Raw genomic sequence first — 15,778 nt, 5'->3', positions numbered from 1 at the left:
AAAATAAATAAAATTTCTAAAATTAAATAATTGCAATTACCCATGTTTTATAAATAACAGCTAGTTGTTTGTAAATGCTCTGTAATTGCATGAGTAATATATGCAGTTTAGGTGAAACTCCTGGCCTCCTGACTCGAGTTATGGACTGTTGACTTCACCGATGTCCAGCGCAGTGCTGTGACGCATGCTTATTGGAAATGGAAGCCATAAGTGGCTTACAACGAGGATAACTACTTTCCTACGACAAAGTGTTGAATGTACAGTCACCGACAAAGGCATTAAAATCTACAATTATTAATATAAAGTCGCTGTTCTCGTAAACACTTGTAACAATTTTTTTTTTATCAGGATCATTCGCATAATTATAATATAACGTCGCTGTTCTTGTAAACACTTGTAACAACATTTTTTTTATCAGGATATTTCGCAAATTTAGCTTAACTTAAAGTTGAAATTATTTATTCACATAGGACCTATTGGCCTCTAGTGCACGTCATATTTTTATCAGCATCCCTACCGTCCAGTTCAATTAGCTAATTCTGTTGAGAAGACCTGGCAACATACTCAAGCTAAGAAGATGAGTAAGAAACTTGGCTTTTACTGTACTGAACATTGAACAACAAACTTGCTGTTTTCGTCTGTTTCTCTGCTTACATACTTCCTTGACAATTGTTTTTGTCAATATATGCATAATATACATAAGAACATATTCAGAGCGATACAATCAATCATTCTTATGAATACAAATGTTTGTACCGTGCGAGGAATCGAACCTGCGACCATCGGAAGGTGGAGTGCTTAACCGCGGGACCACCGAGGCCGTCGAAGTGACAAATAAGACGGCCCAAGTAATGGTGACCATCGCTTATATCATCAGACAGTATTACGGTAATTGCACTGCCTTCAAACTAGAATCCGGTGAGGAAAGGGGATTGTTAGTAATGTGGACTAATGAACACATTACTAGCACATATGGTTAGGTTGACCTCCACGCGGATGCTCTGGAAACCACAGTGATAATTCCCTAGTGAATTTGCCATTTTTGGGCTAACTGACCTGACCTCATGCTCACCATGCTCATGCTAATGCTCATTGGTGCCCCGTCAGCAAAACCGTTAGCACAAGCAGAAGCGCCATTCCATTATCAACAATTATAAATAAACAGAATGCGGTTTACAAAAAACCTCTTGACGGCAGAAATAGGTGAGAAATGGTATTTCCGAACCGATACAATATTGAAACTTTCAAGAAAAAAGCTTATACCTTTTTAAAGGCCGATAACGCACTTGCAAGTTCCCTGGTGTTGCGGGTGCTCATGGGCGGCGGTAATCACTTACCATCAGGTGAGCGTCATGCACGTTTGTCCCCTGTGCTATAAGAAAAAGTTTTATATAAAAAATAGCTTGTCACCAAAATTCAAAACAAAACATACATGCGGCGTGAATACATGCGTAGCCACGTGATCCTCCTTCTCCGTCCTTCTATAAACGTGTATAGTCACTGATTGCTTGGCAATAAATACCCATGAAATAACGGTAGCCACTTACATACAAACCAATCCAGAATAATGCGCACCCCGGGTGCAAGCAGAAGACGTCCGGATGGCGGGAAAACGGAAATAGAGTTACGGAAGAACGCCACTCGTGAATTAGTTTGCATTAACAGTAAACAGTCGATATCTTTGTCTAGGAGTAATTTTCCAGAACTGTTCGACGACACGTGTAGGTATAAATAATTATTTAATGGAAAAAAACGGTGCACAATATCTAATTTTTATGACATTTTATACTTAAAACAAAAGATGGCGTTCTATTTCTTTTTTTTTTAAGAATTTTCACTTTGTTAGCTGCCAGTTATATATTTTAGAACAACCAGAATTTAGCTAGTAGGTGACCAATAGACTATCGATAGCCTATCATTTAAGTAAACTATTAGTTTAAGGAAGATAAATAAATATCTAACCGGCCAAACCAACTTGTCTAACATCAAGGTAATAGAATTATAGTCATAAAATATTAGGTACATTTCTATTTTACCATTATTTACCAAACTGATTGACTCTGACCTAAATTAAAATTGAGAAGAAATAAGAAACCAAAAGGACAACGTTTGTAAAAAATTTCTGAACATACATTATTTTATTACTACTGCTGACATCTATTGTCATGTAAGTCACTTAAGTCAAATGTAGAGTGACATCTAGCGATAAACAGAGAGAAACTCACAGAAACGCTACGCGCATTACCCTACCAATTTATAAAGATAGTAATCGCAGCGCAATATTTGTTATATCCATGTTCTTTTTAATTTAGTCTTATTATATATAATCCAAGCTTATTGACATGCTGTTCACTCGCCAGTGAAAAAACGCATTGTTACATCCGAAATGTGACTTATTTGACCTAATTTTAAAATATATATTAGACAAAATGAATATATATTATTATTTGTTTCAAATAAGATGATTTTTCTCATTTGTAATATACTATTTTTAGTGATCTTATCAAAAGCCTACCTGGTGTATTAAGCAAATAATTAATAATATATTTCTTCAGACGACTTAAAAATTAAACATATTTTTGGACTCATTAATTACAGTGACAATAATTAATTAGTAATCAGAGTATCGAAAGGTTTTAATGAATTTCTAAATATAAATAGCGTTGATTATTTTTTGTGATCAGTATTCTCCTGTTAAATATTTTTATTATATTTATTTAGTTATCTAATTAAACTAACTTTTAAAGGTTTCAATTATGTCTTTTGTAAAATGCTGTTTCGAGGCTGGAGAAGGACATGATTTTTTGGATTCCTTCGTTCAAAAATGTACAGATCCTGGATGTGAGTATAATTTTTGTTCTAAAACCATAAAAAATCATCTTAATATAAATACATCATCTAAAATAAAGGAAATCACTTTATTTTTAGATCACAATTACATACCATTAAATTCAGATTATTGATTGATTGTTTAAAATTGCCGCCAAATTAGACAAAAGGTAGAGTATTCCGGAAGTTGTCTTTAGTATTCATTAATTAATTGACTTAGAAATCCAACAATTTTACAACTATTCGGAGAAAAAATCTGTTAATCCTTTTTCCAATCTTTTTTTACTTATGATAATGTAGTAAAGTAATAATATTTTTATAATCTATGGAATGATTCTTTAATTCTCCATGTCAATTTTTTATATGATGTGTAAGTGAATCATAGTGGAATTTAAAAAGGAAGTGCTTGTTATCTCTGTCTGCCTTATTGCCAGTTTAGGACATTGTACGTTTAATTAAGGGTAAAAATTATATACACGGATAATTTTTCAAGAATTCACCAAGGTCGTCAAACAAAACTATAAATTAGATATAAACATTATTACTTCTCTACTGGTTATCGTTCTAGTCAAATTATGTTTGCTGGTTGCGTTAGATAATCAAGTCAGCTTGATAAGCAAATTCCAACGAATAACTGGCAACATTAGATAGTGTTTGTCTATTTATTTATTAAATCTGCTCATACATAAATGTTGCTAAATATTTGATATAATCTCATTTACTTCTATATTGAGTGACAAAACTGTATGAAACATAATGGCGCAAGGTATGATATATTTATTTATTCAATAGATTCAGTAAATATACGATATTTATTTTTCGAGAGATATTTTGACGTATCTCTATGCCGCCATCTTGTATTGCCTGTCACTTTTGCCGTCGGTATCATCTGCTTTTTTTGTGTTTATTTCACAAATTTATAATTTCGAATACAATTATTAAAGTTGGACATCTGAAATATATATAAAATTCAAATACTAGTTGTGTACTATGCATAGTGTTATTAAATTAAGTGAAATTGTGAAAGACTGAGGCGAAATCTTATAACATCAAGATGACCGCAACTTCTGCATCAAGCCAAACGAAAACTGCCACTGTGACTACAACAAAACCACAAAAGAACTATGGAAAAATTATTCTTACACTGTACAACTGTTTATTGCCCGAAAATGTGTTTAAAGAAACCCCTTCACAATCGGATGGCTTGGACCTTGAAACAGAGACTGACCTTCGTATTTTGGGTTGCGAGCTGATCCAGACTGCTGGTATTTTGCTGAAACTACCTCAAGTAGCAATGGCAACTGGGCAGATATACCTCCAAAGATTCTATTACTCTAAATCCTTTGTCAGGTATCCAATGGAAACTATGGCAATGGGAAGTATCTATTTAGCTTCCAAAGTTGAAGAAAAACCTTGTAGAATAAGAGATGTGATAAATGTATTTCATCATATCAAGCAAGTGAGGTCACAGAAGACAATAGCTCCACTAATAGTTGATCAAAACTATATTGAGATGAAGAATCAGGTTATAAAGGCTGAACGAAGAATACTCAAAGAATTAGGCTTCTGTGTACATGTTAAACATCCACACAAGCTTATAGTTGTGTATCTGCAAGTCCTACAGTACGAGAAGCATAGACAATTAATGCAAATGGCATGGAACTATATGAATGATGCATTACGGACTGATGTATTCATGCGATTCCCTCCGGAGACAATTGCATGTGCTTGCATTTACTTGACGGCACGGAAAATTGGGTTGCCATTGCCTAATAACCCGCACTGGTTCCTATTATTCAAAGTGCCCGAGGAAGATATAAGGGAAGCATGTTTTAGGATTCTACAGTTGTACAAGAGGCCAAAAGTTAATCCGGAGGAGTTGGAAGCTAGAGTGGATATGTTAAAGAAAATTTATCAAGCTAATAAGCATATGCAAGCACAAAAGGATCGTGAAAATGCTAAAGCAGAAGAGAAAAAGTTGGAGTCACCGACAGCATCAACTTCTAAGGATGTTAGGAGGGATTCTAAGAAAGAGAAATCTCCGAAAACACCTCCATTATCCTCTAAGTATCATAGTAGTCACAAATCTAAGAAGGAGAGAAGATCTCGCTCGCCATATGACCGTAAACGTGAATATTCAAGTAAAAGGCACAAGTCTCGTTCTAGAGATAGGGAGATGGATCGCTCTAGAGAGCGTAGAATGGATGACAAACGTAACAGAGGTTCGTCAAGGAAGTATGATGATTATGAACGCTCAAAATCTAGTCGTGACAGCAGAGATGATAAAAGAAAGCATTAGTTTGTGAATACTTTGTGTTTAAATATACATATTGTAATTAAAAAGAATGTTTTTACTATTCTCCTGTTCTCCTTACTAGAGTCAAAGAAACTATTTACATGTTTGACTGCCTCTGTGGTACGGCAAACATTTGCATGAGTATGATTGTTTGTATCAATCTGGGTGTTTTCTATGTATATTGTGTATGTATTTACAAAAAATATATTTATCTGGTACCCATAAAATGAGCTCAGCTTAGCTTGTGATATTATATTGAAATTGTGCTTTAATTAATATTTGTAAAAGAGTTATTTCTACCTAGTGTAATTTTTTCTAGTTGAGAACACATTTATAGTAGTGTATGTTCAAGTGTTTTAGGCTTAATCTTATACTAAGTATATTAATAACTGACTACCTCCTAAAGTGTATCTCATCATTTATTTGTCATACCAATAAGAATGTTTAGAAATTCTTAATTTTATAAATAAAATCTGTATTCCAAATATCAGCACTCTATGCTTAATTATTTTGTCTATGTATTGATAGTAAAGACAATCAATTTTATGAGTGATAGACACAGATTTCTCCACTGGCTGTTATGCTTTACTTATAGACATCAAAGGGAATATAATAACAGAACATAAACTTGGAAATTATCCAGTTGTCTGAATAAAGTTTAGCCATACCAGATGTTAGTTACCTATAGTTATTATTGCTTATTACAAAATTGACTTGTAGATGAAATCTGAAATATAATGACACAATGTCAGCCTTGAATGATTAGAATTCTAGTAATTAAAATGACCTTGCATTATAGACAGCTAGTGAGTCTGCTAATCAACAATCATAACAACATAATCCTACTTCCCCAAGGGTTTTATTTATTTATTATTAAAATTAACAATGATTGAGAATTAAAATTGTGGGACTGTGTGCTAAAAAGGAGGATAGCTTTACCATATGTGCATGTACTTATATGCTAAATTTATGACAGATATATACAAATATAAAATGTTACAATAATTTGAAATAAGAAATCGAAGAGTACATTATAACTTTTTTTATTAGATAAATAAATATTGTAAAATAATAGTAGCCTAAGTTACTCGCAGATAGCTATTGTTATGAGAACTGTGTGGAACCGAGTAAAACTTCCGTCAAAACGGCCCAGCCGTTTCAGACATTAGCAAAAAACAGACAGACAGACATATTTTTTTGTATAAGCACCGTATAATACTTTCATATGCATTTACTGTGTTGTTAAGTTGAAGTTACAAGCAGACATTTCAATTTTTCTATTACATGGAGCTACGCATAGATCTATAAACAGCTAACATTTACCAAGGTAAGATAACTAAAAAACCTCTTTATATCACTGTTAAAATATTTTTAAATAATTATTCAACACGTTCCGTGATTACATTATCTACTTTAACAAAATTTATCAATATTTAAAATTATTTATCGCAAATATTCTGTTATCGCTAGTGTGAAAGGATTCCCATTTAAACCTTTGGAGCACCTATTTACTACACGTTCATTGTCGCATTCCTAGAGTTTAAATTCGTATCTGTTTAGCTTGTAAAGCATGAGCTCATCAGGGTCAAGCTAATGAATGCAGATATATATCTGCTATACAGCATCGAGGAGTTGGATAGTTCGTAGTCAAGCAAAATTGATGTTTACAAACTTAGTGTTGTGAAGTTACAATAATTAGAAGATTTGTGTAGAAATGATGGTGTACCATATTTTTGGTGAGTTGAGTAACTTTGTTTTATAAAAAAGGACCCGTCCCGGCTTAGCATGGATGCATTAGAAATCTTTGAATTTCTTACGCACTTGTATTATATATATAAACGTTCCTCTTGAATCACTCTCGAAAAAGGCATTAAAATATTTTGTATATTTTAAAATATAAGCGGACCGACTGGCGAAGACTTTGTTTTGTATTATGTTAAGATAAGATGAATATATTGTTGATTTCTTTCAAAAATATAATGATAAATGTCAAGTAAGTGTGATGCAGAGGAAGTTGCGTGGGTCATCTAGCATTACGTAAAAAGTGACATAGTTTTGATCTCAATATCTTAAACACTGATTGATTGAGGTATTAGGAACAGGTGCTTATTAAAGATACTTGTGTTCATGAACATCATATGAGGTACTAGAGGTAGACTAAAAATTCGTTAGAGTGGGTATTTCAGTCGCCAAGCTACTAACTTTGTAAGTTATGTTTCGGTTATAGGGTGCAGATTAGGCATTATAAGAGGTGTGACATGCCGTGATAGCCATGAATTCCGGAAGGGCAAGGTTGATCATGTATATAGGCGACGGTTACTGGTTACCATCAGAAGCTTGCCATTCCAAATATATAAAAAACTAGCTGTTCCCGCGATCGTCCGCGTGGAATTTAACTTTATTTTTCTAAAATAAAAGAATTATTCTAAAATAAAAGTAGCCTAAGTTACTCCTTATTACATCAGCTACCTGCCAAAAAAAGTCCCGTTAAAATCGGTTCAGCCATTTAGAGATTAGCCGGAACAAACAGACCGACAGACGAGACAGACAAAAATTATAAAAAAAAATATTGTGGTATATGTACCGTATATATATTCATGTGCATGTAGTAAAAAACGGTTTTTTCAATATTACAAACAGACACTCCAATTTTATTTATATGTATAGATTAATGATGCTGCGTTAAACGCATACACTTATGGGGGACCAGTGGAGGATGATTGGATGAGCATCAATGTCAGGTCAATCAGACCATCGTGACAGATTCATTAGGATCTAACCACGAAATTTCCAGTTGATATGATTTGATAGTTCATTGCTACTATAGGGGTCACTAATTCCCATCATCAACTCTCTATGTACACTTCTTCCACCTCCCCCGCTTATCCCAAATTGATATTCATCTCTTTCACACCTTTCCAGTGAACCTAATATTTAAAATGTTTCCTCCCAGTACTACATAAAGGTTGAGCTATTTTGGTTGCGTAGGTACGGTTATATTTAGCTTAGTAAGTTATTACGCGTCCCTCTACACACACCGGTATCTCTTTATCACGGTATCACAGAATTATAACGAAATTGTACAATGAATAAGAAATATTGATTGGACTATGTATATGTGTGGTGTGAATAAGTAAATCTAATAACAAGCAGTGCTGCTCATTTCGCGTTGTTAGAAGATATACAAAATTTATATTATAATTTTATTTTTCAATGTGACTACGGATTATTTAGTACCTTAGGGAGCGTAGACGTTGAGGGTCGGTTGTGGGTTATAGGAGTATTAGAAACAGAAATAATGTTTTATTCAAATAAACTTAATATTTTACTTTCTTTATACTTTTTGTTTCTACCACTCATTCGGAACGCAGACAAGAACGCAGATCATCACAAGAAAAATGAAAAGGATGCTTGCGTGTTGCTCTTTTAAATGAATGTTTTCAAAATTACATTTTTACAATTTCGTGTGAATACAAACTGCCAAAAGATTAAGAGCTAATTTCCTGAGTAATAGGGGAGAAACCTATTATCGCGATACCAAATTTTGAAAGGGGAATAGGCAGAAGCGTAATGGTGATTGTGTTAGAATATTTGTAGAGAAGAAAATAGGATGACGTGAATTACAAGTTATCGAAGTATAATTGATTTCAACAGGTTCTTATGACTTTTATTTTTTTATGTAATGGTGAACCCGCCTGGGCTAACACTTTAGGCTGACGGGGTGGGTACTAGTGGAGAATGATAAGATGAACTTGAGGATAGGTTAGTTAGCTCATCGCGCCCTAGTCATGATACATATACCGATTGTTTTTATGAATATCATTGTCAATAGTCTATTAGAGTATTGATTCGAGTAGACTATTATAGGGACTTTTGAATGTAATCGTGGCATTGTCAGTGATTTAGTGCTTCTTGTTTGGTTATTATTTTGAGATGTCCATCTTTAAGCTTCGAGGTACGCCACAGAAGAGTTCAGGGCCATGTTGGGCGGTTTTTGCTCCTACTTTCGCAAGTTGGTCAGCATATTCTTGCCTTTGAGCTGACACTTGTAATATTTCTGTCAACACTCGACACCCTTCCATTAGTTTACGTCTCTACATAGAGAGTATCACTAATAAGTCATGTATCCTATAAATATACTAATGTAGTACAATTATTACACATCGATACTCACTATCTAGATATTACAAGAAATAAGTAGCGACACCTCATCACATCATATATAACGCTACAGTGGTGAGCTAATAGCCTTTAATGTTTTAGTGCGGAGCCATCTTAACTTAACATTGTTCAGTAACAATGTTAAGTTAAGATGGCAAGGAAGCAGTCTTCCTACTTCAATTAGTTGCAAGATCTATCCCTTCTAAGTAGCTACATGTGATGTGAATTTAAATACAAACTTACTGAAACAGATAATTAATGAATAATTATTCAAATATATCTATTTCATGAGCTATCTATCGTATTCGGAATTTGGTTATATACAATCAGTATTATCACTTATCGATATATATATTTGTTACGTGTATTTTTGTAGCGAGGGAACAAGGTACAATTCTGAAGATAATATTTTTTATTGATAATAGAAGACTGTTCTCAGGGTCTCTCTCTAAGTGTATTTGCATTGATAGATGATTGTTATTAATAGGTACTAATTGTACGTAAAATTAGTAAAAATCTCGGCATCTTGTAGCGTTTTTTTGATTCAATTTCAACTGCCGTGATCACGGGTAAACTGAAGAGCAGCGGTAGATGGTAAATAAAATCTTTTATGGGTAGACATATTTGTCTAGCTACACACTTCTTCGTTTGTTCAACTAATTGTTCTTAGCTGTCAAGCAGTGTGGTATGATAGGTCGGTATTCATCTCGTTTAAGTCGTCTGATCATAGTGGTGTTTTCGAAGTGAATTGAATGGTCCTACACTTGTGATATTTCTGTCGACACTTGAGACCCTTCCATTAGTTTACGCCTCCACGAACATAGATTTAAGTTAAATTTAAAAATTAGTCTACGTCCTGACTTCCCTTTAATACATACATTAGAAATTGAAATGTCTACAAGTTACAAGACCTATTGAATATTCAGTAGGTCTTGTGAGTTTGTATTCGTAACCTTCAGTGATTCATTATCGTAAGACATCTCAAGTTATCTTTATCCAGATTTACTATCATCTAAGATGATATAGCAAAATGAATTCTACTGTCTTGATATAAAGTCTATAATGATGAATGTAGTGTTTAACTTACTCATATATCATGTAGGGTGACAACAATTACAGTTTTTTTTATTACTAAAAATAAGAGCGTACGCCTAGTCGTGAGTTCAAATCAGTCTAGAGACAGTAAACAATCTTTGTGGGTCAATTTATATTTATAACCATATAACGATCAGTCGTTATAATAATATGTAAATACATACATAATATGAAAAGCAATTAGTACTTATATTAAAATTATTTGAATAAACATTACTTCTATTTCTACTAGCTGATCCTGCGACTTCGTCCGCGGATTGGAATTTAACTTTGTTTTCTAAAATAAAAGTAGCCTACGTTGCTCCTTATTACATCAGCTAAGTAGCTAAGAAATTGCTCAATACTCAATCTTTGCTTATAGTGTTACCACTACTATATTGACAAACTTTTGTTATTAAAATTCCTTTATTCTATTCTGTGTACAATAAATAGTTTATTATTATTATTGTAGTTATATAATTAACTTTTTTTTAACTAGTAAAATAGAGAGTATCTAAAAATATACTCTCCTAATGAATTATCCGGCTTTACCCAGAATTTGTGTTCATACTATTTGATTTACTATGTGTCAAACGTTATCACATAAGTATAAGAGTTGTTATTCTTATCAACATTAGAGCGGTACTAGATAGAATGTCCGTGAGACATGTACGAACATACGCGGTATATTATTAGTTAGTATAGACAGGGCTAGTAGTAATGTAAGCAGAGCTGAAAGTCAGTAGTAGTCTATACATGAAACTTTGGTTTTCCCAAGAGATGAAGAAGAAAATTTAATATCAATTAAATTTGTTGAACTTTGAGGATTTTAATTCGTTTTTGGTTTCATATATAAACATATATATACATATTGCCTCTATGACTAACCCGTAAATTGTATAATTCCTTTATATTATATATGTAGTTATTTTTCTGTGACTAAATGTGCAAATATGAGAAGTGACGTAAAATAATTGGTAATACGTCAGTGTTATCACTGATAAGCTACGTATTTGTTTGTGTCGGTGTTTTGTTTAGTTAATGATATGTGCTGAATACTATAAACTATACCGACTTGCGAAAATGCTGCAGTTCCGTAAGGTAGTACATCGCACGTGTTTCTTCGTTAGTAGGACTGTTTATATGACATGTAAGTATTATAACTCGTTTCTGTCTTTTTATGGAGGATAATGGAATGGTGTATCCGTTTGCACTAACTGTTTACGCTAGAGGGTAACCAGTGGAGGATGATAGGAGAATGAGATCAGATCAGTTAGTCCATTATGACCATATGATTTGTGTAATTTGCGATATTCAACTGTTTTTGATTTTGTTACTGAGTTGTTAGAAAGAGAGAAATAAACTTAATATAAGCACTTTTGAATTATCATATTTGTTTGATTCTACCACTCATTCAGAACGCAGATTCATCACAAAAATGAGCAAGGAACTTGCGTGTTACATATTATACATTTCAATTTTGTTTGTCGTAGATGTGTTTATAAATAAGTTAGAATGGAGAATAATAATAGTATAAATATCTCAGGATAATTCACACAGCCATCTAGTCCCCAGTTAAGTAGAGCTTGTGTTATCAGTAGTTACTAGACAACTCATATAAATACATAGATACATTTTTTTGTAAATACATACATAATATACACAGAAAACATCCAGACCTATACATACTTATGAATACATATACTTTACAAGGAATCGAACTAGCTAGAATAGAATAGAATCTAAACCGTTAGACTATAGAGCCCGTCAAATCATCTTAACAATCTATTAAAGTCTTTCTCTATGGACAGCGTGCAAAGCACACAAACATAGGGTTCATAGTTCTCTAATGACAATATTACGTCATGAATAATACATGTAAATAACATTACGATACAACCAAAATAGATACACAATATAGTTTAACTTAATTAGATTTTCTTTTAATTTGGATTTTAAAATCTTGAAAATATATATATAAACCTGTGCTACTTTCTTCGTTTGTGTCATAAGAGCCTTCTGACAATAACAAACACAACAAAAAATAATAAAATATATATAAACAAATAGACAATAGAATAGACATAAACAAAATAATCCATTAAGTAGTATACATATAGAATAACATATATTCACCAATGTGTGTTGTATCCCATTAACGACACAAGTTTTGTTCCATTTTCTCGGGCACACAAATGTACTAGATAAATATGTTCACAATTAGTCTAAGATATAGACCATATAACTCTATCATATAACCACATTGTGGAATCACCTTCCAGCAATGGTATTTCCGAACCGATACGATATTAAAACCTTCAAGAAAAGAGCTTATTCCATTTTAAAAGGCCGACAACGTTCTTGCAATTCCCCTGGTATTGCGGGTGCTCATGGGCGGCAGTAATCACGTGCCATCAGATGAGCCTCATGCTCGTTTGTCCTCTGTGTTAAAAAAAATATATAGTCCACCTTTGCTCACGGATACACAGGCCAAGACAGAAGTTCGAGGCCGTAGAAATATGTAAGACTGAAGTATCCACGCAGGTCTAATCAAGTCTAGTTCATTCAAATTTTTTTATACTACGGTGGTGGCAAATAAGCATACGATCCATCTGATGGTAAACGGTTACCGTAGCCTATGGACGCCTGAAACACCGGGGGTAGCACGGGCGCGTTGCCTTAGGAAACCTACAAACTCAACCTCAATGCAGAAGACCTGAAACAATTACCAGTTTCTTTAAGACGACTATTTTCAAAGTCTGCCGCAATCATTGCAGACGATAAGGAATGATTAACTTATGACTTCTTTACTTATCAGTATTATATGTTGCAGGTTGCTGTGGCTGTTGTTCAGCTCTGCGGCCGCGATACAAGCGGCTTGTGGATAACATATTCCCCGCGTCACCACAAGATGGCCTCGTCAAGTCCAATATGGAGAAGCTCACGTTCTACTCGCTCTCTAGTCCGGAGAAACTCGACAGGATTGGAGAATATCTGTTCCAGAAAGCCTCCAGAGATATATACAGGCGGAGACATGGGTGAGATTAGTAATAAAAAATAGAATTACACTAATGTTGTGGACAGAACATTAAGCAGTATCTATATAAATGTATTAAAACACGATTGTTATATATTCCAGGTTCGTGATAATAGCCATGGAAGCGATGGACCAGCTGATGCTGGCGTGTCACGCGCAATCCCTGAACCTGTTCGTGGAGTCGTTCCTCAAGATGGTGCAGAAACTCCTCGAGTCCACCGACCCTCAGCTGCAGATACTGGCCACGCAGAGCGTAAGTATTAGTTTATTTGTCTTCACGCTATATAAAGAAAGGCTAGCGAGCTGACAACTCACCTAAGTAAGTGATAGATTAGAACAGTACAGTAAAGTTGAGAAATATCTATTCAAAAGAGTAACACGCTAGCTTCTTGCTGTTTTTGGCTTTTTGGGGATTGAATAGGCAGAATAAAAATGACTGTTCAAAAGTGAATTTTTATTTATTTATTTAACTTGAAGCACACAATATACAAAATATAGTAAAGTACATTTGGCGGACTTAACACCATGCCACCATGCCATGAATTTTCAGATTATTTAATAGAGTTTACGTGAGAGTCTTGAGCTACGAGAATACAATATATTTTAACCTTTATTTTATTTAATGATTAGCTTTCCGCAACTTCGTCCGCGTGTAATTTAATAAAAAAAAGAAAAAGAGGTATTTTTTTGATAATAAATATAGGTTACCTAAGTTACTCCTTATTATATCCGTCACCTGCCAAAAAAATCTCGTCTAAATCGGTCCAACCATTTCAAAGATTAGCTGGAACAAACAGACAGACAAAAATTGTAAATCGTGTTATTTTGGTGTATGTACCGTATTTATATTCATAAGAATATAATAAAAAACGGTTATTTCAATATTACAAACAGACACTCCAATTTTATTTATATGTTTTGATATAGAAAACACCCAGATCAATATAAGCAATCATACTCATACAAATGTACCGCGCGAGGAATCGAGCTTGCGACCATCAGAATTTAAGTTTTTACCGCTAGACCAACAACGCCGTTGAGAAATAAAGTGGATAATGACAACTTTTTGTAACACCGTTTCACTTGAGCGACGCAGGAAGAAGAAGTGACTGCAGAACCAAAGAATACAATAAACTTTTTAATGTAATACACATTTCGATAGACATGGGTCGTTTCATACATTATTTGTATTGTCCCGTTTTCAGTTCGTTCGTTTCGCGAACATCGAGGAGGACACGCCGTCGTACCACCGGCGGTACGACTTCTTCGTGTCCAAGTTTTCGGCGATGTGCCACAGCAACCACGGGGACGCCTCCGCCAGGGACAAGATACGGCTCGCGGGCATACAAGGGCTGCAGGTCGTATACATACCTATCTATCATTCACTACTCAGGAAATTTGAACTGTATTAACATTACAATACAATTGATTTTTTAATCGTCAAAAACTAAACGTAGAAATCGTTGAACCATGGGAAACAAAGACACTTAAAGATCATGAGATAAAAACCAATAAATATTGAGAGTTAATAAAGGAATTAGGGAAAAAAGCAGGCACTCACACTCACACATTAAAATCCGTAGTATGATTTAAAAGATACAAGCAGCCAGATAGTGACGGCAACTTTGTTTTGTACTATGTAAAAATTAAGAATTGATAAGAAGAATGAAATGAATGTATATAATTGTATTGCTTCAGGGTGTGATAAGGAAGACTGTCTCCGATGACCTGGTGGAGAATATTTGGGACACGCAACATATGGACAAGATTGTACCCTCTCTGCTATATAATATGCAGGTAAATGCCTCTTTCTTATTTATAACCTGTACGCATTGCACACGGGAATGTGAAGAGGTCAGGTCAGGAGCTCATATATAATGGTCAATATCTCTTTTATATGACGTATTATGTATTCAGTATTAAGCCAATATTCAAGGTAATTTACTTATTTTCTCTATACAAAATATATGTTTTTTAATATAATCACTTTTAATAGTCACATTATTTTGTCCTATACCGCTCACTATGCGTACTTATCACAAGAGGAACGAGCAAGAAACTTTTCTCATTTTGTTGACATAAGTAAATTTATAGTAACTCGAGTAACAAAATAAATCAGTTAACGAGTAACCTCGTACCGGCAGACGGCGGAGAAGTACGAGACGGTTTCGATCCTGGAGACGGAGACGCGCGACGGAGCGGAGGAGGAGCCGGCGCGGCTCGCGGAGGCCTGTCTCAGGGAACTCATCGGACGCGCCTCCTTCGGACACATCCGCAGCGTGCTGCGGCCCGTGCTCACGTGAGTACACGGACACGGACACGACACCCTCACTGTAGTCATAGCGGCCGGCGGAGGCCTGTCTCAGGGAACTCATCGGACG

At 34.4% G+C, this 15,778-nt stretch overlaps 2 protein-coding genes across 2 annotated transcripts in view; both read left to right on the top strand.

Annotated features, from left to right (window-relative positions):
- Nucleotides 1-2,569: 2,569 nt before the first annotated feature.
- Nucleotides 2,570-15,778, top strand: part of LOC131854160 (protein EFR3 homolog cmp44E) — a 32,604-nt gene continuing 19,395 nt past the window's right edge. The window contains exons 1-6 of the mRNA XM_059205290.1: nucleotides 2,570-2,841; nucleotides 13,194-13,398; nucleotides 13,500-13,650; nucleotides 14,603-14,755; nucleotides 15,096-15,194; nucleotides 15,542-15,696. Coding sequence (XP_059061273.1) covers nucleotides 2,757-2,841; nucleotides 13,194-13,398; nucleotides 13,500-13,650; nucleotides 14,603-14,755; nucleotides 15,096-15,194; nucleotides 15,542-15,696 — 848 coding nt within the window. The 5' untranslated portion in view covers nucleotides 2,570-2,756. The remainder of the gene's footprint in view (nucleotides 2,842-13,193; nucleotides 13,399-13,499; nucleotides 13,651-14,602; nucleotides 14,756-15,095; nucleotides 15,195-15,541; nucleotides 15,697-15,778) is intronic.
- On the top strand, nucleotides 3,660-5,189 carry LOC131854159 (cyclin-L1). Its single transcript, XM_059205289.1, has one exon. The coding sequence runs from the start codon at nucleotides 3,884-3,886 to the stop codon at nucleotides 5,126-5,128; it is 1,245 nt and encodes a 414-aa protein (XP_059061272.1). The 5' UTR covers nucleotides 3,660-3,883; the 3' UTR covers nucleotides 5,129-5,189.

This window comes from Achroia grisella, unplaced genomic scaffold (assembly GCF_030625045.1).
Source record: "Achroia grisella isolate CSIRO2021 unplaced genomic scaffold, CSIRO_AGI_Agris_v1 utg971, whole genome shotgun sequence".
NCBI lineage: Eukaryota > Metazoa > Arthropoda > Insecta > Lepidoptera > Pyralidae > Achroia > Achroia grisella.
This window is presented reverse-complemented; position numbering and strand designations above follow the sequence as displayed.

Coding starts and splice junctions, on each gene's coding strand:
- LOC131854159 (XM_059205289.1), top strand. CDS start 3,884: ATGACCGCAACTTCTGCATCAAGCCAAACGAAAACTGCCACTGTGACT.